General features: G+C 53.6%; 2 protein-coding genes and 2 non-coding genes across 9 annotated transcripts; 3 read left to right on the top strand and 1 right to left on the bottom strand.

The window, feature by feature from the left end:
- Positions 1 to 248: 248 nt before the first annotated feature.
- On the bottom strand, positions 249 to 9,955 carry mad2 (mitotic arrest deficient 2). 6 transcript variants are annotated; one of them, XM_037212624.1, is made up of 6 exons: positions 9,935 to 9,955; positions 4,578 to 4,678; positions 3,043 to 3,189; positions 2,411 to 2,531; positions 1,733 to 1,842; positions 249 to 1,290 (listed from the first exon to the last, which is right to left on the bottom strand). In XM_037212624.1, the coding sequence occupies exons 2-6, from the start codon at positions 4,657 to 4,659 to the stop codon at positions 1,124 to 1,126; spliced, it is 627 nt and encodes a 208-aa protein (XP_037068519.1). In that variant the 5' UTR covers positions 4,660 to 4,678; positions 9,935 to 9,955; the 3' UTR covers positions 249 to 1,123. The 6 variants fall into 6 exon arrangements, with proteins under 6 accessions (XP_037068519.1, XP_037068490.1, XP_037068505.1 ...); XM_037212595.1 differs by lacking the exon at positions 9,935 to 9,955 and adding an exon at positions 9,527 to 9,545; XM_037212610.1 differs by lacking the exon at positions 9,935 to 9,955 and adding an exon at positions 9,078 to 9,506.
- LOC119089760 (alpha-2-macroglobulin receptor-associated protein) lies at positions 7,264 to 23,941 on the top strand. Its single transcript, XM_037212577.1, has 8 exons — positions 7,264 to 7,643; positions 13,647 to 13,788; positions 14,408 to 14,587; positions 15,738 to 15,867; positions 19,230 to 19,298; positions 20,247 to 20,403; positions 22,044 to 22,155; positions 23,388 to 23,941. The coding sequence occupies exons 1-8, from the start codon at positions 7,467 to 7,469 to the stop codon at positions 23,492 to 23,494; spliced, it is 1,074 nt and encodes a 357-aa protein (XP_037068472.1). The 5' UTR covers positions 7,264 to 7,466; the 3' UTR covers positions 23,495 to 23,941.
- Positions 10,516 to 10,728, top strand: LOC119095019 (small nucleolar RNA U3). The gene has a single exon (XR_005093848.1). It is a non-coding gene; the product is annotated as a small nucleolar RNA U3 (small nucleolar RNA).
- LOC119095035 (small nucleolar RNA U3) lies at positions 13,177 to 13,389 on the top strand. Its single transcript, XR_005093850.1, has one exon. It is a non-coding gene; the product is annotated as a small nucleolar RNA U3 (small nucleolar RNA).
- Positions 23,942 to 25,576: the final 1,635 nt, after the last annotated feature.

The following is a 25,576-nucleotide window of genomic DNA, read 5'->3' as shown; positions in this document are numbered from 1 at the left end:
GTTATGTCAGGGATGAGCCGACAATGCCAGCAACCCCCCTGACCATACATCTCACGTCATAATTTCCAGAGGTACAGTGAGGGTACGATGCAGCCAGCTCGTAACGCTGTTTGAGTTCCAACGCTCCTTCCACTTCCCCAAGGCTCGGCAAACATACTCGATGACGATATAAGACAAACCGGAGGCGTCGTGCGCGTGGGCCTGTCGACACCCCCCCCCAAAAAAAAATCATTTGCCAGAGCACGGGCTAACAGGCCGATGCAGTGTATTACGGGGCTCACGCGGGGTGAACCAGTCGGATGGCGACAACGCAACTGCAATGCTCTCCATTGGTAATCCTCGACCACCGGACGGCCGCACACGGCCCCTGCCGCCACCGGGCGAAGACGAACACGCCGCCACCGCTGCGGTGACAGAGGTGAAGCGTGCGCCCGCGGCCGGCCCACAGCCGTACGGCTATAGGGAGCACAGCAGCAGCGGCGTGCGCGGACAGTGAACCGGCGTTTCGCCGCGGCACAGGAGCCAGGCCGGACATTTCTGATTGATGAGTGGCGGCAGCTCTCGACGAGACGCAGCCTGTCAGCCTTTCAGCAGAAAAGCAGCCCTTCGCACTCCCCAAAATGGCGGATTTCATTCGACGTGAACAAAACGTACGGTGCAGGAGTAAAAGGGAATGAAGCGGTCGGCTGGGCAATGAGGCCCACATGTTTCGCTGCACAACGCACGCCATTTGGCTTCAACCGTTAGGGTAAAAATAGAAACGACAAGGTGGAAGGACGAGCATTTACGAAGACGTGCACAGACGTTACCAAGCGTGGCCAGGATGAATACGAAGGAACAAGTAGGGCAATAAATGACACATTTTACGCAGGCCCTTACTCTGCTCCCTCATTCAACCACAAGCGGCGAAAACACATACAATGCACTTCGAGATACAGCCTTCTGCACCTACCACTCTCTCAACGGCCAGACACGTCACGACCATGCAGCTGCACCATTAACGCCATTCACGATCGTTCGCCGCGGACGGTCAATCGGTTCCACATCCCTTCGCGCAGCACCACAATTCCTTTACACCGTGCCAAAACCCCTTCACTTGCCATTCACTCCCGGCGGCGACCGCTCACAGGTCGCACTTGTACGAGACGACCGTGTCGACCTTGTGCACGCTGGTGGAGAAGGAGCGCAGCTTGACCTGCTCCGAGTTGGCGATGAAGCCGGGCGGGCTGTCGTCCCATTTCTCCGGCACCTCGGCGTCACGCGACGTGTGGATCAGCAGGTTGAAGGAGCCTGCGGCCGGAGAAGCGGAAGGTCGCGGGTTCGAATCCCGGCATGGAAGCTTTTGCTGAACATGACCGCGTGGGCCACAGGAAAAAGCCGGAAGCGGCTAATCTCGGTCGGGATGAGCACCAACAAGCGCGCTCCGAACGTGCTTCTGACCACCAACGCTAAGTTTGGAAGCGCCCACGTCTGACAAACAAACAAACAACGCCGACTGTTCGACCTGATCACGCCGCCAACCGCGCCTCCACAAGCGTCGGCTGGCAAGCCTGCACCGACAACCAGACGCCGTCTAGCCGGGCCAATGGGCCGGGCGCGAGCCACGAGCGGACATTCCACCACGCTTCGGCGTGCACGACCGGTCACGCTGTCAAACGGCTCGTGCCCGACTGGCGCCGCCCGACCGCTCTGGCGGCAGCAGGTGGACAGCGCGGCCCGTCCAGGGACTCACACGGACAGTCGAGCAGCGGCAGGAACGTGACGGAGGCGGTGATCTGGCGGATCACGTTCTGCACCTCCTTCCTGATGGTCTTGAGGTCCTTGGTGCCGGCCACCTCCGCCCTGCCGGGACGGGACCGAGGCGGCGCCGTCAGCCACGCCCAATACGCCCCTGGCAGCCGGGAGTCTGCCGTGCTGGGCTCATGGAGCCGGCTCTAGCCATGGGCGCCGGGGGATCAAAGGCGGATTAACATGTGTAAAATGTATCCGACAAAATGCGCCAGGGAGACAGAAAAACTGAGATCGAAGCAGACAAATGGATAAAGTACCGCGCAATGAATGTACTCAGCAGTTCTCCGTATACGTCGAGTTCACTCCCACAGCCAGGAAACTAGCATCGTTCACAAAGCGGAAGCGGAAAGACAGTTACAAAAGGGGCCTGAGCACCATCACGCAGCTTGTTCAAGAGCAGCGTTCTCAGGTCAAGCGAGGCGCACGCCGTTGTGTCATCATTTCCTTTCACTGATCGCCAACGACTGCAACACCGATACACGGTGCTCACCGCTTCACTACGAAACGAGCTACGATCTCCCAGCGCCAGTGCGAGTCTATTCCAACCGAGCGATTGGACCCAAAAGCGTTTGCACGCTTGCGCAGCAGCCCAGTGACCATGTCCGGGCCGGGGACTGACCCGTCACCGGAGGGCGACTTCTCGTTGGCCACGATGAACTCCCAGCGCTCCAGCACCTCGCTGGTGTCGACGTTCGAGATGACGAGCACGAGCCTCTGCACCACGCGAGCCTCCAGCCACACTGGTCAGAGGGAGCACGGGTTAGCACCAGCCTCTCCACCACATGAGCCTCCAGACACACTGGTCAGCGGGAGCAGGGGGTTGGCGCCTCTGTACCATGCGAGCCTCCAGCCACACCGGTCAGGGGGAGCAGGGGGTTAGCGCCAGCCTCTGCACCACGTCAGCCTCCAGCCACACTGGTCAGAGGAAGCACGGGTTAGCGCCAGCCTCTGCACCACGCGAGCCTCCAGCCACACCGGTCAGAGGGAACAGGGGGTTACGTGCCTCTGTACCATGCGAGCCTCCAGCCTTTCTGACCAGAGCCATTCTGCTCCGACCAAAATCTGGCGCCACTAACACACTAAGGACTTCTCACCAGCTGGGCACACGGTAAGACCTGGGGCAATAGCAAGGTAATGGGCAAGAATCAAGGTGCTTCCCATGACAGACGCAGGGAGAAGAACTCCAAAACATGGCGCCGTCCAGATCAGGCGTATCTCGCGCTTCTGCCGTTTAACGCCGTCTAGGTCTACCTTTGATCTGCTCCATGATGTTAGACAGGTAGCTGTTGACCTCGTTGTCCTGCGAGACCCAGAGAGTGAGGTCGTACTTCTGCGTAGGTCGGAACGAGTCGGCCGGATAGATGCCCCGCTGGTACAGTATGCTGTTGATGCCAAAATCTGCCGGCGACGGACCTTCCCAGTCACCAACCGACGACGGCGGCTACTGTCCCGCTCCTTCTGTGGATCTCTCATTGGCCCGCGCACCGGCATCTCACCAATGTAATGTGCTGAGTCGGGACGACGGCGGCTACCGTCCCACTCCTTGTGTGGATCTCTCATTAGCCCGCACACCGGCATCTCGCCAATGCAATGTGCTGAGTCGGGACGACGGCGGCTACTGTCCCACTCCTTGTGTGGATCTCTCATTGGCCCGCGCACCGGCATCTCGCCAATGCAATGTGCTGAGTCGGGACGACGGCGGCTACTGTCCCGCTCCTTGTGTGGATCTCTCATTGGCCCGCGCACCGGTACCTACCAATGTAATGTGCTGAGTCGGGACGACGGCGGCTACTGTCCCGCTCCTTGTGTGGATCTCTCATTGGCCCGCGCACCGGCATCTCACCAATGTAATGTGCTGAGCCGGGACGACGGCGGCTACTGTCCCGCTCCTTGTGTGGATCTCTCATTGGCCCGTGCACCGGCATCTCACCAATGTTATGTGCTGAGTCGGGACGACGGCGGCTACTGCCCCGCTCCTTGCGTGGATCTCTCATTGGCCCGCGCACCGGCATCTCGCCAATGCAACGTGCTGAGTCGGGACGCCCGAGTGCCCGACAGTCTGGCACCGGTGTCGTACCGCTGCGGGGACTATGCTCTTCACTGATGTGTTCCGCTGGTCGCGATGGGTAAAGTGCAAGGCAGCCGGTACCCAGTCTCGAACCCACGTCCTTGCGGTTGTGATTCCCACAGCCTTTCGCCAGGCCTTAGCTACTCCCGGTGGCGCGCGTCAATACGTACGGCTGCCAAGTGCTTCGGCGATGGACGCTGTGGCCAGCCAATGACGGAGCATCCCTGGCTGGAAGGCCGGCGGAGCACAGAGACCAGCACGGGTCCAGCAGAACATGGTACCACTCACAGGCAGGTGATATGACTCCACACTGGCGCACGACACAGCATAATGGCTCGCGAACGAGTTTGATAAGTTGGAAGATTCGTGGCATGGTTTGAAATGCTATTTCCCGGAGAAGGGACACGCTCGGCGTGGACTACAAGCTTTGCACATTGCAAAGTGGCCAGTGGGTGTTCATGCTGCGCACTAGCACATAGCACATGATGTTGAAGCACATATACTGCTTGCAAAAGATGTCATTTTACTGAAACAACTAGTGGGTGGATTTTCCAAATATGTTGATGCAATAACTCTGCTCTACTTCAGCCAATCATAACACACACGTTTATACAGCACATAATGATTAGTGATGATACTAACATCATTCAATGCATGAGAACTGATGTTGAGAAACATGCAATGAGTGTTTGCATAATCAGATGCACTAAGCTCTTACTGAAAAATTCGGCCACAATTTCAGCAGATCCCTTCAGGGTGATGGCATTCTTGTTGGCTTGCTGTGTTGCAGTTTTTCCCATTGTGGCAGTGTGCCCGCACCTGGGAACAAACATCACCTGTTCTATCAGCTGTTCCGTCAGATCACAGTCGATTTCACAGATTGCCATCACCTTAACAGGCAACATTTCACATTTGGAGATGTTAAAGCAGGCATCAGACATGATGAAACAAGCTCACTTATAGCTAATGGTATACTTTTAAGTAGAAAAGCCTGCCAGTAGACAAGACAAGTTCTCTGTTTAGTAAACGTGCTCCTCCAAGCATCATTTTTTTATTACGTTGCGGTAGGTTGCTGGATATTGGTTGAGAACCAACTGACGGCTGTATATATCTTGAAATCGTGCTCATGAGCGCCAAATGTGAACGACTCAACCACGACACTTTTCTGGGCTTTGATCGCCACATAAGTTATGGAATGGTAGAATTTTAATGCTGTTATCATGTCGTCACGATGCCAAGGTGCCCTTGAAATTTTCTCCCATATCTTTGCGGTCTTCTAGAGCAGGAGCCAAAAGGCTTCCGGTCTTAACAAGGACATGTTTGGGAGCTGCATCAAAAGATCTTCAACATGGCTTTTCAATTCAAAACCCCATAAAAATGTGGAACACTCCTTTTAATGGCAATATCCATCGGCCCAACACTAACAAAGACACCGCAGGAAGACACAATGGTTAAATTGCATGGTAATCCATAAAGTATCCAGCCTTGGGTGTAGAATGTACTTTTACTTTGCCTTGCAAGCATACTAGGCGATGATGTCATCTGCTCCTATTTCTTGTTGCAGAGGAAAACATTTTCCAATCATGGAGCACAAAATCATTATTGAATGGTGGAATGTAAAACAATAGGTGTGCCATGCATTTTGTTTCAAGATTTACCACACTTTGCAGCACCAGCATACTTTTTCAGCAGCAGACTTGGCTTATTTAGATATTAATGTAATTTATGAACCAGGATCAATAAAAAGTGCAACACCACCATGAGTTTCAAATTTGCCTTCCAACAAACTTGGTGTATATGCCCTGTCATTCTCATCTACAGACACTTCACACACCAGACACATGCCATGTAGACTGGCCAAGACACAACATGTCCATCTACAGTTACATGTACATAACAGTCCAGGCAGGCAAAAGGTGTAACAAGCTATGCAGATAATGCACATGCAATGTTTACTTTGAATGGGGACAATGAAGTGCCTGCCCAAGACTACTTACAAAAATGTTTTTTAGCATCCTGCCCTTATATCCCATAAAAAGTTAAATACTGTGCTGTCTTCATGCAAAACTGTACATAGTAAGGACATACACATCCATCAACCAGAAGCCCATTTACGGTGAGTGGAAAAGAACAAATACTTGAATGAATCTCTATTATTTTCCAGTAAAAATTACTGTAAATTGAGATGTCAAGACAGTGTTCCTTCATGTGTGTTTCTAGTCTTGGCATGCTGAAATGGAGTACATATTCCACAACAAATCAGTTAGATATGCATGCAAGTCTGTGAATGATGACAAATATGCCAACAAGTGTCTGGGGCAGACATAATTCTACCCCAAATGTGATAATAAACTGTCCCATTCAGAGCAGTTCTTGTGTACATTAATTGCCCCAAAACATTATTTACCATCAGATTTCATGTTTTGTTATACTAATTGTGTGTACCATAAAACACATCATGACCTTAGTGCTCCACTGCCATAATTTCTGCCCAAAATTTTCATTACCTACCCTGGCTTGAAAGCTATGCTTACATCTGCCCCACAATGTTCTGTCAAAAGTCTGCAATGATTTGCAAACCAGTTCATATAGCTGATAGTGCTGGCAGAAGGAGAAGCTGTAGGAAGAAAAGAAAATATTTCCCAGGATTCTCATAGTTGTGAAATGGCACCAACATTTCTTAGTGAACTAATTGCATGGTAAAGGAGACCATTTTACTCGGCAAAAATACGACTGTTTTTGACTCACTACCATTCCACAATGTGCAGTGGTTCATGTTAACATCATGCCTATTTTCCCTGAAAGTGTGGCAGAGCAAAACTAGCAGTGAGTATGACTAAAAAATTACCTTTTGATGCTCACCGAAAATCAAACCAGTACTCCGGCCCAGTAAATATGATGGGCTAGCCCATTCAGATCCAAACAAAAACATACGCATATCCATTAGTTCGCCCTCAGTGTGCAATGCTAATGGCAATACATACCTCTGCTCTCAATCTAGTTGCTGATAAAACACTAGTCTAGCGTCCCTAAAGCGAAATATCGCACCAACGATGCACAGAGAACCCTACACAGGATCTCGGCCCGTTGCTGTTTATGTTTTCCTATCCAAACCTCCCGCTGGCGCATTGCGCCTTTTACCGTAGCGTGGCATTTCTCAGAAATAACTTTTTTATTTTTGTAAGAAAATGGTCTTGAATATCTGGAACTTATCAAAACAAATCATGAGCTAATTTCCGTACATTTAAAAGATATTTCAATTACATTTTATGGAAGAAAACGCTTGCTCTCTCGTGGTGGTTCGTAGTTTTTCCTATGCTGCTCACTTTTTGTCTTTTTTCCTACTATTTGGTAGACTTGTAATGCGTTACTGCTTCAAAAGCAGCGCACTGTTATCATTATTTGTGTTATTGTATGCGATTCCGCGGGCGGTGTTTGGGGGCGGTACCGTTTTGTTCATGTTGTTATGCAACGCAGGGCTTCGTGAGATATTTGGGTAGCATACCTATTTATATGGAACAGTTCGTGGTGCGTTAGAAGCGAACAGGTGCTCGTTACAGTGCATTGTAATATCGCTTGCTCAAGGAACTGAACGCAATATTGTGAGATGGCGAAGTTGCATGCACTGTTGTTTCTGATTTGTGTAGGCCTTGCTCATGCAAAAAGCAAGTACAGCAAGGAGGCAAATCAGGGTGCGAGAAATGCCCCAGACCCCGGGCAGAGTAGTGATGATGCACCATTTCGAATGTCCAAGATAAATCAGGTTTGGATGAAGGCAAAGAAGGTATGTGGTTTTGGTAATCTTCGGCAATCTTTGTAAACAAAACTAGCTGCATGGCATGCAGAGGTTGCTGGGGAGCGCGTAGTCCTGACCAGCTACAGCTGTTGTTGAAGGCTTGTTTTGAATGGCCTGATGCTGCGTCAGTTAGCTAATTAAGCTTCCGCTTATCACACAATTGCTCATGTATTGTTGCACAGTGTATTTTAGATTGGCTTGCCTTGCTTGGCCAGCTGACTAGTGCGTGTTCCTTTTCCCAAATGATGTGGAATTATTGTAATTGAAGTAATGATCTTATCCTATCCCAGATCCCTACCATTATAACTGTCACTATCATTTGACGGCACTTAGTATTGCTGCCAAGAAGTATTGGTGGAAATCAACATTGGATACTTACATCAGTTGTACATTACAAGAATAGCTAGGTTTTGCTTAATATTATCTGTTGGTCAGAAAGTAATAGAACTTCATGGAACCTGACCTAATCTTGACCTAATCTGACTAGACCAGACCCAGACCATGTCAGACCATACCAGACCAGACTGAACCAGAGCAGTCTAAACTTGCACACTTATGAAAGGTTGAGGTATTAGTATCACAACTGACTTAATCATTACAACCATCATCTTCATCTGTTTTGTTAGTTACACTTTATTTTAGTGAAGTAATTGTCTGCCATTGCCAGATATTATGTATCCTTAGAAGGATTAGGTTATGCTTGACTTTCATTTATGTATGTGCCATAGCCATAATTTTCTCCTTGACAGTGTTTCATCAGCTGAGCTAGTCTTGCTCTTGGTTAGCTTGGTTGGTAGAACACTGGACTCGCAATCAAGATGACCCTAGCTTAAATCCCAGCTATTCTGAGAAGGGAATTCCAGTCATGACATATACTCAAGCATTGATGATTAGTAAGCATGACCCATTCCTTCTCAGGTCTCTATGAGAATGTACCCAGTGATGGCCAGAAGGGCAATTAGCTAAAACTCTGTAACTAACACACTAGACAACCAGAATAATATAAACAACTATTGCATGTGCCATTTCAAATACAATCTAACCTAACCTAACCCCATGTAATCTAATCTAGCACCAGTCTTTCATAGTATAACAAGCACCTTCATAGTTGCCCAGTCCTCGGGGTTTCTCGTGACATGCTAGGTGTTTACAGCTGACAGTGTAGGCTTATGCACATTAATGTCAGTGGCATGAGCTTGAGTGGATTCATAACACTGCTGTGGCAGAGGCTTTCCTTGCGGCATTGGGGCCTGAATCCAAGCAAGTGTCATCTGTTTGAAAAGCTTATCTGATTTTGCTCCCTTTGATCTCAAGGACTTTTCTCAAACAAATTAGGAATTTTTTAAATAGCTTAAGTAAAGGTGCAGAGATTTCCTTCCAAGTCTAGCAACTATGTGTCCCTCCCTTCCATCCCAAACATACCCTTGCTTGTGAGACAGCTCACCATTTATTGTGTTTTAATGATATTATATTTGTGCACATTATTTGTCATTTTTAAGACTTGAGTGAACAAACTTGTTGTCCCCCTCTGGGTGAGTGGACCAAGAGGACTGGGAGTGGTTTTCAAAGCATTTCCAATATCATTTGCTGAATGCATCAGACTGTTGTATCAAGCAGCTAGGGGACTGGAGATCATATTCCTTATTCCACACATCAGACAAATTTTCCCGAACATGTGATAATGGGACCATTGCTGACTATCTCCTGCAAAAGTTGCAATCCAATCATATCTGCCCAGCCATTAGTGCAAAATGGTTGAGAGAAATTATTGAATAGTGAAAAGTAAATCACAATGAGGTGAACATCATAAAAGGCTAAAGATGACCTAGTAATTTTATGGCCACATGTTCACCCTGGGAAGAAAACTTTACATTTTCTGGCTGTAATCAGCTCCAAACTGTGGACAAAAGGAAAACATCATTATATACTGGAAAAGGCACTTTTCTGGCAGTAGTCAACCCAGCCTGGCATGCCAGTGAAAGTTCATGTCCACCCAGCCATTAGTACAAAATGGTTGAGAGAAATTATTGAATGGTGAAAAGTAAATCACAATGAGGTGAACATCATAAAAGGCTAAAGATGACCTGGTAATTTTATGGCCACATGTTCACCCTGGGAAAAAAACTTAACATTTTCTGGCTGTAATCAGCTCTAAACTGTGGACAAAAGGAAAACGTCATTATATACTGGAAAAGGCACTTTTCTGACAGTAGTCAACCCAGCCTGGCATGCCAGTGAAAGTTCACAAGATCATACAATGTGGAGCACTATGTATCAACTGGTCTGCGGTCCGCTGGCGGCCTGCCAACACGTGGCGCTCAGTGCTGGCGTCACTGGTGGGTAATGCCGGAATCAGAGGCGGCGCCAGGCACGGGCTGAGTGGGGTGATGGGTTGCGGGGTGCGCACGTGGTGGATGATCAACTGACAAAGCTGGTCGTTGTTTTATAACTGATTCGATTCTGGTTCGTATCTCTCGCGAACGAGTCTCTCGGTCAAAGCCGTTTTGTCCGTTTGTTCCAACGCCCTCACGATGCTGAAACCGGTCCTGTTCGCAGCTGATAGGCCGGAAAAGGTGGTCTGGTGAGTGGTGAGGGAATGAATGGTGCTCACCAATGCTCACAGGTGGCTGTCTCGGAATTTTTCCAAAAAACAAAATTGTGGTGGCCATTTTCAGTCTCTCGGGTTTTCTCCAGCGGCAGGCGTAGCGCTTGTATTGAATTTCATCAAAGGTTTTGACTACAGTATGCATATGGAGTAGCCTTTGACAGCCACTTTCAAATATTCGGGCGATTCCTTTGAAATCTCGCTGCTGTCAGGCAGCGCAAAATACGTTTATGGTTTGGAGCGCACTCAATTGTCAAGACCTTACTTCTACAGGATCATTTCTATAGGTCTTATCGCGATCATTCTCCCGAATTTTCGCGTGTCTCAAGCCACGATGAGGAGTTGTGGTGATCTCTCTTGAGCGGGAAGTGGGCTGGAGTTCCTCCTCACCGAGGAGCTCCAGCCGTTGAAGACCGTTCCGTTACCTGTCTTGGCAGGGAGCGGGGGAGAGATCACGTTCTGAGTGGTTTGTTATTTGGCGTACGTATGGAAAAAATTGTTTGTGGGATTGGGTGGATGCGGGTACGTCACACTGGGGGTTGACGGCTCCTGATGGTGGGCTATCCCGCTTAAACGCATGCGCATACTCTTGGCCCATGTGCAGATAGTTGAACTACCGGTGATTGCCTTCCGCAGTTGTATACAGTGGTGTGTTCTTGACAACTCCCAGCTTGAGCGTCCTCTTTCCTGCTACAAGCGTAAAGGGATTACTTGAAAGTGGACCCCCTCCTGATCCTGTGTTCGCGTAACCGCCTCCACTCCTCACCTTTGGGAAAACAACTTGCATCTTTAAGCTGCTATCAGCGTTAAGCTGTGGATAAAAAAAAACATCAGAAGTATGGAATACAACACTTTTTGAACTTACTTTACCCAATCTGGTAAACCGCCCGAAAGCGACGAAACTATAATGTTAAATTGTAATTGATATGACTATAATCATTGCTAGTGGCCATGCTTACCCAGCATTTGGGCCAACTATTTCTCCGGTCGTTCTGTGCGTTGTCGGTGGCCTCAGAGTTGCGGTTTCGTATTGGATTTGGGAGTCAGCTCTCCCCCAGTTTGCGCCGCATCAAGCCAATTTTTTAGAATAAAGCTGACGTCCAGCGAGAACCCCACCGCTAACTCATTTTGCGAAATGACTGTCGCGGGCTTTCCTGCCTCGCGTAGTGGGGGTACTATCACATCCACAATCGATGACATCATTCCGCTGACCACATATAAAGTAAAGGGACAAAACATGACCTGGCTGGGATTAGAACCGCTTTAGCCAGCACTGACCACTTGGTGCTGCGGACCACGAGGCACCACGGCGTCCGTGGAGGGCGACCCCGCTACCGCGTCCTATCGGGGGTTTGTGTGGGCGGTGCTCCCGCTAGGGCGGCCCCCGAGCCAGCGGAGGCTGACGGCCGCAGCAGGCCCCACGGAGACGGGACGTTGTGGAGACTCGGGGCGAGCCTACGGTTGGAGATTGAGGGGCGGATGCTGATGGGTTTTGCAAAGATGCCGTTCGAACGTTTTGATTGGTTGGATGAGTTGGGTCAGCGCCAACGCCAAGCCAGTCTGTAAACCGTGAAAAGCATGCCAACAGGATGTTCGGGGACAGACAGGATTCTGTCCCAAATTGCATGGTAAGCTTCCCCACCTGGAGCATAGTTTATGGATTTTACTTGCTCCGAAACGGGATTTATCATCAGATTTGGCCATCTTCTGTCGTATTAAAAAGCGCATCATGATGCCCGCCACGTACAATTGCATAAATTATGCCGCAAAATTTTGAGAACCTACCACGAATTTGATATTGCGCCCTCCTCTGGCCGAGATGTCATCACATCTGCCATGGCCTGCGGACTTGACGCCAACTATGACTTGTGGCACGTGCCCTGATCCCAGCATTCCATCGTGAAACTCGGTCAACGAGGTAATTTTGTGACGAAAGCTTAATGTGCAGCACCACTTTGGAGGGGCCTTCCCGCACGCTGGCGCCATCTAACGACGAAAAGCGCGGCGGCTGCGGCCGGCCGCGGGCTATCGTAGGCGGCGGCAAACCGTGGCAGCCTCGCCGCGGCCCGAACCCGCCCTGCAACGGACGGGCGGACCAGAACTCAGGCGCCCCAGGCAACTGAGCTATGGGGACGGACGTTTGGAACCGTACTGGTGTCGTGTAAGGCATCAATCATGGCGCATGTGTATAGCGTGCATTTTAATTTCACGTTGTAAACGATCTATTGTCAGCACTGTCACAGTCTCGTGGTTTTCTTGGTCCCCCCCTTGTGCACCTCCCCCCCTCCCCCACCCGCCATCCTCCCCGTCCCTCCCCTGAGCGCTGTGAATCAGCTGTTCTGCTGTCAGCTGGCGGCTCGCCAACAGCTGGCGCTCAATGCCGACGTCACTGAGGAGGAATGCCGGAATCAGAGGCGGCGCCAGTCAAGGGCTGAGTGGGGTGATGAGATGTTAGATGCGCACGTGGTGGCTGATCAGCTGATAAAACTAATTCTTTATTTTGCGACTGATTCAATTTTGGTCCGCGTCCCTCAGGAACGAGCGGAAGGTCAATGCCATTTGGTCCGTTTGTTCCAACGCCATAGCTATGCTGAAACCGGTCCTGCTCACAGCTGACGGGCCGGAAAAAGTGGTCTGGTGAGTGGTGAGGGAATGAATGGTGCTCACCAATGCTCACAGGTGGCTGTCTCGGAGGATTTCCAAAAAACAAAGAAGCGGTGGTCATTTTCGGTCTCTCGGGCGTTCTCCAGCGGCAGGCGTAGCGCTTGTATTGAATTTCACCAAAGGTTTTCACTGCAGTATGCATATGGAGTAGCCTTCGACAGCCACATTCAAATGCTGGGGCGATTCCTTTAAAATCTCGCTGCTGTCAGGCAGCGTAAAATACGTTTAACGTTTGGAGCGCACTTCACCATTAAGACCTTACTTCTACAGGATCATTTCTATAGGTCTTATCGCGATCATTTTCCCGAATTTTCGCGTGTCTCAAGCCACGATGAGGAGTTGCGGTGATCTCTCTTGAGCGGGAAGTGGGCTGGAGTTCCTCCTCACCGAGGAGCTCCAGCCGTTGAAGACCGTTCCGTTACCTGTCTTGGCAGGGAGCGGGGGAGAGATCACGTTCCGAGTGGTTTGGGCTTTAAAGAGGAGGTGGAAAGGAGTTTGGGTGATTGTCGACTTGCGTCGAGCTTTTCTCGGCGGAGGTGTTCGGGCTTTCTATTCCCGTGCTGAGTATGCGCCGATGAAGAACTGAGGTATGGCCCCGGTTCTCGTGGTGCGTCGCTGGCGGCGCCCCCGCCGGTGACGAACTCAGTACTCCCTCCCCCAGCCTTCACCGCCGGTGGAACATCCGTCACAGACGCTGACCCCGCCGGCCCTGGTGTTGACAGGTGCTCAGCGCCGGAAAGCTGGAGGCGCTAAGGTCCGCGCTGATGCTGCAGGACAAGCAGGAGCTGACGTGGAAGCGTGTGAAGAACGAGGGCGGCGACAAAGACGGCCTGAAGGAGGCGCAGCTTCGCACGCAGCTGCTCGGTATGGCGGGTGTCCCCGACACCGGCGACAGCCTGCGTCCAGCTGTCAGACTCGGTGTGAAGATAATGAGCCGCGTGTTTTAGCGTGTTAATGAGCTGTTAATAAGCTGGTCACAGCGTTGAATCTTGTATGTCTGCGTCGTTGGGGCCGTGTCATTTACCAGCATTTGCCGCGTTAGAGACAACAATTGGGCATTTTGGATGTATCAGACGGTCGAGTCATCGGCCTATGGATTGGGAAAATGACATTTTATGGTACGTGATGACAGCATTACAGCTTGCGTTGTTTTAAAGCGGGAGCCCCGTTTTTAGAGCGTGATGCAACGTGGTTGAACCGGGGCCATTGATGCTGCTTGCAGGACAAATGTCGTCTTTTTAAGCCGCGGCAGCTTGTAGTTGTGAACCGGTCTAAAAAAAAAAACGGTGAATTCGACGCGCCGACTACTGGTGACTCACATCTCTCGTGTCCAGCTGCTTCTCAAACGTCACACCAACTCTTCAACGTCACGACTTCACAAAATACAAATGGCGTACGTCGTCCGGGCAGCAACACGACCCTCAAAGCCCCAAAGCCCTCCACCCGGCGCTGCTCCCCCAGCTCAGGGTCTCGGCCGTTGCAGAGACCCTGGACAAATACGGCCTGGGTCGGTACCGGCCTGAGGGGGCGACGGTGGCGCGTCCCGCCAGCGCCGCCAGCTCCGCCGGCGCCAGCCCCCCCAGCCCGGCCAGCGCCGCGCTCCTCTTCAAGGACAAGAAGCTGAACCGGCTGTGGGAGAAGGCGGAGAAGGCGGGCTTCTCGCGTGAGTGACGCCACCAACTTTTTTCCTCTTCGTTCTCTGTGCAGAGGGATAACTGGGCGAGAAATACCCTAGTCACCCTCGGGCCGCACCTTCCATTCCTTACGTATTTGGACGCTGTTGGTAACGATTTTTGCTTGCTTGCCATCAGTTAGACGTTTGCGCTTTTGACACACATAGGATCCTTTGCCGGTCATTTAAGTCTCCGGGCGCAAAATGGCCATAGTGGGCAGCGCGCCGCAAAACCCTAGTCGCCATCATCATCATCATCATCATCAGACCATTGTCCTGGACGTTTGCTGCGCATCTACAACCCGTCGCTGGTACGACATGTTTGTGCATGGCTTTGTGCGGGCTTATAATTGTTCTGTGTTGTTTTGGGCCATGCGTGTTGGCTAACGTCAGCTTCCATCATTTTTTTTTTCTGGAGAGATTAAGGTGCATTGCGTGAAGGTAGCAAAAGAAGATCCATAGATGCGATGAATTTTCTACGAAACGCCGAATATTGTCCACGACATCGCAGTTAAGAGAGCTATTGACTCACTGCTAGTGAAGCGATCGCCTTGTCCGCCGTGTTTGTCCCGTATTTCGGAGCGCCTGTGAGTGACCAGTGCTGACCATAGATCAGTGCGTCTCCCCGCCTTACCGCTGATCATGCGCCACGGCTCGTGTCCGGTGCGTCTCATTTCGCCGCTCCATACGAGCCGCGCGCACACCACAGCGCGTCCAGCGGCTGCCTCCACGCAGGCCCCGGCCGTCGCCCCGTCGCCGGCGGCCTGTGGGGGGCTCCGCAACCGGCGGGCGCCGGCACAACTCCGTGTTACGTCAAAGACACGGTCGCTGCGAGCGTGCGACATTCGCTGCTGGCCGTAAAACATATCGGCTGCTGTTGATTTTATTATTTTGACGCGTTTTCTGAGAAACTGTTGGGAATAACATTTATTCTCGCGCATCCTGGAGATGTAGAAAGGCAAGGTGTGTGTGTGGGGGGGGGGGGGGGGGAGGGAAGGCGCACATAACCCCGCATGAGCACGGACATGACCCTGGCCAGCAGCGCCGCCATCGCCGTTATCCTGGCCATCGCGTCTGCATCGGCCGTCACCGCCATGACCGCCCTCCGCCTCACCGTCGTCTGCGCCCACTCCGCCGCCAGAGGAGGAGCTGAAGCAGCTGCGGGAGGAGTTCCAGCACCACCAGCAGCGGTTGGACGAGTACTACGAGCTGGTGGAGGAGCAGCAGCAGGCGCGCGAGCAGGCCGAGGAGCTCAGCAACGAAATCCTCGAGTGAGTCAGCCGGTGATGAGCGTCGGACACGGCAAAGGAGACGTCCCCCAGAGGTCGGGCTGGGCGTCAGACACGGCAGAGGAGACGTCCCCCAGAGGTCGGACGGGGCGTCGGACACGGCAGAGGAGACGTCCCCCCAGAGGTCGGGCTGGGCGTCAGACACGGCAGAGAGAGTCCCCCCAGAGGTCGGGCTGGGCGTCAGACACGGCAAAGGAGACGTCCCCCCAGAGGTCGGGCTGGGCGTCGGACACGGCAAGGAGACGTCCCCCAGAGGTCGGACTGGGCGTCGGACACGGCAAAGGAGACGTCCCCCAGAGGTCGGACTGGTCGTCAGACACGGCAGAGGAGACGTCCCCCCCAGAGGTCGGGCTGGGCGTCAGACACGGCAGAGGAGACGTCCCCCAGAGGTCGGGCTGGGCGTCAGACACGGCAGAGGAGACGTCCCCCAGAGGTCGGACGGGGCGTCAGACACGGCAGAGGAGACGTCCCCCCAGAGGTCGGGCTGGGCGTCAGACACGGCAGAGGAGACGTCCCCCCAGAGGTCGGGCTGGGCGTCAGACACGGCAAAGGAGACGTCCCCCCAGAGGTCGGGCTGGGCGTCGGACACGGCAAAGGAGACGTCCCCCCAGAGGTCGGACTGGGCGTCGGACACGGCAGGGGAGACGTCCCCCCAGAGGTCGGGCTGGGCGTCGGACACGGCAGGGGAGACGTCCCCCCCCCTAGAGGTCGGGCTGGGCGTCAGACACGGCAGAGGAGACGTCCCCCAGAGGTCGGACGGGGCGTCAGACACGGCAGAGGAGACGTCCCCCCAGAGGTCGGGCTGGGCGTCAGACACGGCAGAGGAGACGTCCCCCCAGAGGTCGGGCTGGGCGTCAGACACGGCAAAGGAGACGTCCCCCCAGAGGTCGGACTGGTCGTCAGACACGGCAGGGGAGACGTCCCCCCCCCCCTAGAGGTCGGGCTGGGCGTCAGACACGGCAGAGGAGACGTCCCCCAGAGGTCGGGCTGGACGTCGGACACGGCAAAGGAGACGTCCCCCCAGAGGTCGGGCTGGGCGTCGGACACGATAAGGGAGACATCCCCCAGAGGTCGGACTGGGCGTCGGTCACGGCAGAGGAGACGTCCCCCAGAGGTCGGGCTGGGCGTCAGACACGGTAGAGGGACGTCCCCCCCCCCCCCAGAGGTCGGGCTTCCGTAGCCGATTTCATTCCAGAAGATATAGGGAGCCCAGAGCAGTTTTATTATCTGAAAGGTGCAGTAGGCGCTGTGGGCCGAGTGCCGAGTGCTGTCGTGTTTTGCTGTCCGGTGGGGGAGAGGGAGGGGAGGGCAGCCTGAAATCTCGCGTCCAGCGAGGTTCAGCCGCGGCTGGCTGTCGGTCGCCGCTCGCCAGCGGTCAGGCCGCTGGTGCTGCCATCTGGCGGAAACTGCGGCCAGCGAGAGCTTCTGGCGGTGGAAATCGGGCCGCAGTCTCCGGTTCATCAGCGTTAGCGCCCCCCCCCCCCCCGCCCTCCCTCCACCCTAGCCAGCGCCGTAGTTCCGTGGCGAGCGTGCCCATGTTGATATGTCAAGGCACGCAAGCGCGCCTGTGAGGACTGGCCAGAGATGCCAGGTGCTATGTTGGCTGGGCTTGGTGCATGTGTCAGAGGAACTGTGGAGGATCAGCACGTGACAGGGGAGAGCGTGGATGCGCTGTGGACTGAACCTCATGTGGATAGAACGTGTGAACTGAACTGAACATTCACGTGAGCTGAGCCTTGTGCGCATGCCACACGGTTGCTGATTGCATTGCCTGCTTGCTGACCGGTGCGTCCTTTGTGAGTTGCATCGTACAGTATGCTGTGATGAAAACTGGGCGCTCGACGCCCCTCATTTTATCAGTTTCTCCTGTCTGATTATCACATGTCTGCTCCCAACATGTTTGCCTTTAGGGGCGCAGAACCGACATGTGTTCAACCATATCTGGAGCACAATTTTCTTCAAGTTCGGTGTCATTGTTTTTGGTGGTGCCTGTAGTGTAGTGGTTAAGGCGTCTGCGTTAACCACTGCGCGTCTGGGAAACGAGAGGTACGGGGTTCGATTCCCCGCGGTGTCCGCCCTTCCTGCCAGGGTGAGAGGCAGGCGACGCCATATAGCCTCAGCAGCTGAGTGCGTCGTAAAGCCCCAATGACATCACGGTGTAACTGTTTGGACCGGCCACCTTTTGCAAGGCCTGCTTCCAGTGGAAAACCGTTGTGGCCGGAGATCACACCAGCCATGCTAATGGGATGCTGCAGAGTTCCGCAATACGTAACCGATCACACACACGTCAGACTCCCATCACTATTCACACCACTCAGAGCCCATCACTATTTACACCACTCAGAGCCCATCACTATTTGCACCATTCAGAGCCCATCACTATTCACACCACTCAGAGCCAATCACTATTTACACCACTCAGAGCCCATCACTATTCACACCACTCAGAGCCCATCACTATTCACACACACGTCAGACTCCCATCACTCTTCACACCACTCAGAGCCCATCACTATTTACACCACTCAGAGACCATCACTATTTACACCACTCAGAGCCCATCACTTTTCACACCACTCAGAGCCCATCGCTATTCACACACACGTCAGACTCCCATCACTATTCACACACTCAGAGCCCATCACTATTACACCACTCAGAGCCCATCACTATTTACACCACTCAGAGCCCATCACTATTCACACCACTCAGAGTCCATCACTATTTGCACCACTCAGAGCCCATCACTATTCACACCACTCAGAGCCCATCACTATTCACACCACTCAGAGCCCATCACTATTCACACCACTCAGAGCCCATCACTATTCACACCACTCAGAGCCCATCGCTATTCACACCACTCAGAGCCCATCACTATTTACACCACTCAGAGCCCATCACTATTTACACCACTCAGAGCCCATCACTATTCACACCACTCAGAGCCCATCACTATTCACACCACTCAAAGCCCATCACTATTTACACCACTCAGAGCCCATCACTATTCACACCACTCAGAGCCCATCACTATTCACACCACTCAGAGCCCATCACTATTCACACCACTCAGAGCCCATCACTATTTACACCACTCAGAGCCCATCACTATTCACACCACTCAGAGCCCATCACTATTCACACCACTCAGAGCCCATCATTCTTCGCCACAAATGATTGCCGTATGGAGGACAAGCGGCTTGTCTTGTCCGCCTCCCAGTAAGCGTAATGGAGAATGGCTGCATACTCCAAGGCGTACGAGTCGCTGCTTCACCTTCAAAACGCACGAGTCGCTGCTTCACCTGTTGTCTAATGTTGTGTCGTTCTTTTGCGCTGACCAGGTCCGACGAACCTGCTGCGAAGAGCCTCAAGGCGAACAAGTCGTACTCCGACTATAAGTCGCGCATCAAGTGAGTCTCAGCCGCGGGTCTCCGACTAGTGGCCAATGAAAGCAGGTCAAATCGAGAACGTTGGCAAGACATGTAGAGATTGATGTGATCTCCCAGCCTGGGGCTACTTGTCACATGCCATCTTATATGGTGCCACGCACGATGAGGAGTCGCCCGTGATGGGGCGATTCCCGGGAATCCCTTGTCGTCACAGCTCCAGGCGGAAACTCACCGGCTGGATTTGAAAGAGGATCGAAATTTTGACACGACAATACCGCTTTTGTTTTTCTATGACATTTAGCTGTGTGGAAGGGATGACGCTTGCAACAGTTAAAGTGTCTCAGTGTTGGCTGTAAGCACAATATAGACCATTATGTGGAACGGCCAGGTCTCTTGTGAAGGCGTAACTATATGCAGGATTAATCCTCATAGCGTCATGTGCATGGGCTTGCACAGGATTCTCGCTCAGCCTGGGTGAGTGGATGTGATCTCCAGCTCCACCATTTAGGTCCATTTCCACGTCATTAGCAGCTCCACCTCCACCTCCACCATTTAGCTCCATTCCCACGTCATTAGCAGCTCCATCTCCACCTCCACCATTTAGCTCCATTCCCACGTCATTAGCAGCTCCATCTCCAGCTCCACCATTTAGCTCCATTCCCACGTCATTAGCAGCTCCATCCCCAGCTCCACCATTTAGCTCCATTCCCACGTCATTAGCAGCTCCATCCCCAACTCCGCCCGACACTGCTCAGCACTGTTGTCGGCCGCACGGGCTCTGCGTGACCACGCTCCCCCATTCAGGAAGAGCAGAGTTAAATACTGAGGAGCCTCGGTTTGGGGCGAGAACCGGGCTTGCTACCGCCATCCGCTCGTCTCCCGAGACCGGGCGCCGGACTGGCCGTGTCCGCGGCCACGTGTCCAGCCCGTGCGCACGCCGCGCCTGACCCGCGGCGCCGGCCGTTGCAGCGAGCTCCACGAGACGGTTCGCCAGGGCTACGATCGGCTGCACGTGGCCAGCATCAGCGGCCTGGCCGGCCGCGACTTCACCGAGCCCAAGGTCGACGGCCTCTGGCAGATCGCGCTCAAGGCCGACTTCAACGCCGAGGAGTTGGATTCGCTGCGGGTAAGTCGTGCTCACCCGCTGATTGGTCGAGGGCTCGGCGCTGGGCGGGCGGCGTGAGCTGATTGGTGAGGAGGGGGTTTGCTGGTTGGTGGGATGGTTTGCTGCCAGAGTGAAGCGTTGGTGAGATAGTTTGCTGCCAAAGTGAAGCGTTTGCTGTGGGGTAGAGGTGTAGTCATTGTCACACTCGCCGTGGTTGTCACACATCAGAAGATTGCAAACTGAGGGCTCATTGCCATCTGTCGGTTAATATACGACATCATGTTCTTAAGTACCGGATGAGGCTTGGTTAAGGTTTGATGGGGTTGATGAGGTTGAGATTTTGCTCGCGGCATCACGCCGCGTCTTGTGGAGATGTCCGGAGAGGCTCAAGAGACGACAGAGGCTCATGCATGCGTTCACAGATCCAGAGACGACGTCTCTTCAACCCCTCAAGCTAATGCACAGCATCTTCCCTCCCCCTCAACGGCATTCCATCTCAGCCAGCCACCAAAGTTCCAAAATTCATTCAGCTGGGTGCATAGGAAGTAGATTCATGCTACCGAAATTCTGGCTCTGCTGCGACCTGCGCACGCACGGTTCGTCGGCTGCTACTCCGTTGACCTTTGACTCCGAACCTTGACATCTGACCTGCCCGCCTGATTCACCACGCACGTTCGGCGCCTGGACTGCTGGGTGGGCCGCCAACCGATTCGATGCTGATTGGCCAGTCTGAGCACGGGGAGGGGCAACAGACAGTGAACCCCGAGCCGAGAGCGTGATAGCATGAACGGCATCGACATTCCTGCCACACTAGTGGCCAAATATCGAAGCACGGCCAGCCACTGACTGGCATCAGTCCGTACTCACCCTCGCTCCCCATCGTGCCGGACACCTCCCACCAACGGGCGTCGGCCTCTATTCGCTCTCTCTCCCCATCGTGCCCGGACACCTCCCACCGGCTGGCGTCGGCCTCTACTCACCCTCGCTTCCCATCGTGCCCGGACACCTCCCACCAGCTGGCGTCGGCCTCTACTCGCCCTCTCTCCCCATCGTGCCGGACACCCACCAGCTGGCGTCGGCCTCTACTCCCCCTCTCTCCCCATCGTGCCCGGACACCTCCCATCGGCTGGCGTCGACCTCTACTCGCCCTCTCTTCCCATCGTGCCGGACACCGCCCACCGGCCTCAGCCCTTCTCTCCTTGCTCTTGCTCGTCCGGATTGTCGCGACCGCGCCGAAGCGCTCCGTACTGAGAGTCCCGTCCAAGTGACAGCACGAGCCCCGACTGGGGCCGTGGTGCGGGCGGGAAGACCCTCAGGTGCACGCAGTTCCTCCACCATTATCCACTGTCCTTCATCCCATAGCCCTGAAATAGTCGCTGCTGGCCGAAAGGGCTTACATGAAAGTCCGATCCAAACCAAGCTCCAGTGCCACACAGACACTCAGGGCCTGCAGTATCATAGGCTTTGTTGTCTCCGCCATCAAAGCCTGAATTGGCAACGGTGCCGAGAAGTCAGCTGATGGCTTCTCACACCACCCCACCCAGTGGGCCGAGCACCCAATGCCCTGAGGCTGTGACCTTACCAGTGACCTGAGGCTGTGACCTGGCCACTGACCAGCGACCCAAGACTGGTGGTGACGGAGCCCGTGTGACCTTGTCCAGGTGGAGTTGAAGCACTTCGAGGAGCGTCTGAAGAAGCTGCGGCATATTCAGCTGGAGATGCTGGGGGCCGACCAGCGGCACGGCTTCGACCGAGACCCGCCCGAGAAGTCGGGTAAGCTGCCAGCCCCGGCGGGTAGAAGTGTCGTCAGGGACATACATGGAACTTGATGAGGATGGGGGCTAGACACCCTGGAGCTGTATGGGGCCTGGTAGGGCTGAACATTTGGATTGTGGATGTTGGAATGCCCGAAAGAATATTCGCATTCGGCGAGCGTCCGGTGGCCGAAATGTTTCGCTTTTTTAAACATCGAAGCTCTCGAGGGAAGGGCTTCAATATCCCTGGAACCAGCTGGTGCGGATATTGGGTGCAGCTAGGAACAGGGTTGATGTTTTTCCCTTCAAGTGACATACTCGCCAGAAATCACACGAGCTCATTCATAGACGGAGAAAATTTGGGCATTCCGAAAGCACCCCTCCAGGGGAAGCCTTCGCGGAGCGTCACCAGCATGTCACGTGTGTTCGGTCGGCCCTGAGCGGCCGTCTCGGGGCGTCGGCATTGGTGCCACCGCCCCCGCGCTGGTGCACCACCGCCGCCGCTGCCGGTGCATTGCCAACGCTGTGGACTAAAACACTTCATGGTAGCAGCACTTAGAGTGATGCACCCGGCTCGTTGGCGCGGGAATTTCATACTCTTGACTAATTTCAAGACAAAAATGTCACAGGATTTTAGAGTAATAGCTACGTTCAGTGCTACGTTCAGTAGCTATTACTCCACCGTAGTGCTTAATGGGCGCACAGTGTCTTAAAATGCTGTGACAGACGTACATGGAGTTTCGTGTGAGCGAAGTGCTAGCAGTCCGTTGTTAAGATCTCAGTATTTGTTTGTCACGGAAGTCGCTGTCGTGGACTATTCGTGTGTATATTGTTCACTAGATGGCACCACTGATCGTCACGTGTTTCTTACATTCTCGTCTTTGGAGATTTGCAGTGCATTCAGCTGCTGAGGCTATATGGCTGCGTCTGATTCGCACCCTGGCAGGAAGGGCGGGTACCGCAGGGAATCGAGCCCCGTACCTCAGGTTTTCCAGACGAACGGCTAAATCAGCTCAATATCCCTGGTTTACCAATTTCTTTTACATTCCTTGTGCATGATGACGTTTAAGATAGATAAGATACTACTAGTGCAAGTGGTCATCACAATACTGCAGTGGGTTGTGCTTCAAGTACTCCTAATTTCGGGCTTATGCTGGTATGACCCAAGACGGCACGTTTTGTGAGACACGGGACTGCACCGTGGGTGCTTGTCTGGCGGCACCTGTCCTGACCGTCCCCGTCTAACTGCAGAGGGCCGCAAGGTGTACGACCGCAAGATCCGCGACCAGGAGCGCCACGTGGAGAAGCTGCAGCTGATGCTGGAGGACAAGATCCTGAACAGGCACACCGAGCTGTGACCCCGGCCGGCCGCCTGCTGGTGGGACGGTGCACACACTGGACGGGTGCGGTCAGACGGCGGCGACGGCCGTTGGTAGCAGGTGTTGCTGAACCTGGCTGATGGTAGCGGCCTGCAGACCAGGGTTCATGTTTATTTTACGGGCTGGCGCGTTCACACGCAGATACATTTGTCTGGCAAGCTGGCACGTCCCACCGAAGATCGGCATTCAGCTGACTGTCGTGTCAACGGACTGATTCAAACACACAGGCAGAACCGGAACGTTAAACAAGTACATGGGTGAAACAGGGGTGGTAAACAAATTAAGGGATACCGTAGGGATAACAGGACGAACGAGATCCAGTCGAGGTCCAATCTGATCGCTGGTTCAATCTCCCGAGTCCCAAGTCCTGAGTCCTGAGTCTCGAGTCCCGAGTCCCGAGTCCCTAGTACCGAGTGCAGAGTCCCTAGTACCGAGTGCAGAGTCCCGAGTCCCAAGTCCAGAGTCCAGAGTCCAGAGTCCAGAGTCCAGAGTCCGAGAGTCCGAAGCCGGAGATTCCGAGCGTGCCCGGTGAACGGCGGACGCCGAGAGGCGAAGCGATCGAGCCTGTGGCGTCCTTCCAGCGCTGGAAACTTATGCACGAAGCTACTGCAGTAGCCTCATGCATACATTTCTTACTGCTGCAGTAGCAGGCTGCAGTGCCGGCGTCGCTGGCTGTGGTCGCTGCTCAGGACCCGGGGACAGGGAGCTGCCTTGTACGAGCGAGCGGATCCAGTTCTTCCAGGGGAAACTTCCACTGCGTTCGGCAAATCCCCACCGATCCCCCTCCCCCTCCTCCCACGCACACAGCCGTTCTGGCCCCGCTCTAGCCCTGCCATACATTGCAGCGAATTGCGACATCTTTATTGCGTTTCGTCATGGGAACTCATCGATAAATTGACCGTAATCGGATAGGAGGTGTAGATTTAGGCAAGTTTGATGAGTCGATACGAATGGACCGCATCGGTGGGATTTCCCCGCTCCGGTGTCATCCTCAGTAGACGGCTGAAGCAGTTATCACCAAACCACGACGTCCCGTAATGTACGTGATCATTTCTGAACGCTATCCAACGCGCGTGTCCATTCTGCCGGTGGTGACCACGCCAAGATCTGTTAGCATATGGGGGTCGTGCGTGAGGTGCTCTGGCAGACTGGATGGCGCGTTCGGTTCCGATGGCTCGACCGTGTGATAGAGATTGGGCAGTCTATGACGTGCCGAGTGGCGCTGTTGTTGCTGTTGAGCGGTGCTGTCACTACTTTTCTACTTTTTTACTTACAGCGATGTTTGTACTGAACCCGTAAATAGCCCGTCGTTTTTGGAATGTGTTTGTTTTTGTGATGATTTCTCTGGCCCGCATTATGCCACGTTGTAAAAAGCTCTCGATGGGATGCCACTTTTTGTCCACGAGGCTGTACGTGTTTGCGTCTCTTCTCTTCTTTTGAAAGGACGCTATCCACACCTGCCCTTCCGTCTGCCTCATCAATATCGTATCGTACCGTACTGCGTTCACGGAGACACTGTTGCTGAAGCCTGTCATGTTTCCGTGTGTTGTAACGTCTCGAGGGTTTTTCTCGTAGCGTGTCCACATCCGGAGGCGTGACGCGGAACGATTCCGTCCATAGAAATAGGCAAAGATGGTGTGGGTGTTAAAGGTGCCAGACGCCACATGGCATGACTGCTTGGGTTGTTAATGGTACGTTGTGAAATAAATCACATACTGAGCAGAGTTCAGTGTCCCGTTTTTGAGCCATGTGGCTCAGGAGCCTTCGCGAGGACTGGCGACGAGGCGGATGTCGCCAATCTGTGTTTGGGGAGACAGTACAGTTGGTATCGGTCCTTTTTGGTGGGCAGACGGTCGGTGCCGGCCTGTATTTGTGTGTATGGTGCAGCTGGTACCGGCCTGAATTTGGGCGGAAGATGTAGTTAGTGCAGGTCTAAATGTGGGTAGACGGTGCAGTTGGTGCCGGTCTTTATTTTGGCAGACGGTGCAGCTCACACCGGCATACATTTTGAGTGGACGGTGCAGTTGGTGCCGGCCTGCGTTTGGGTGAGCGGTGCGGTTG

Source organism: Pollicipes pollicipes, unplaced genomic scaffold, assembly GCF_011947565.3.
Source record: "Pollicipes pollicipes isolate AB1234 unplaced genomic scaffold, Ppol_2.1 Scaffold_1600;HRSCAF=1878_pilon_pilon_pilon, whole genome shotgun sequence".
Lineage (NCBI taxonomy): Eukaryota > Metazoa > Arthropoda > Thecostraca > Pollicipedomorpha > Pollicipedidae > Pollicipes > Pollicipes pollicipes.
Note: the sequence above shows the minus strand (reverse complement) of the source record. Positions and strands in the feature narration are given on the sequence as shown.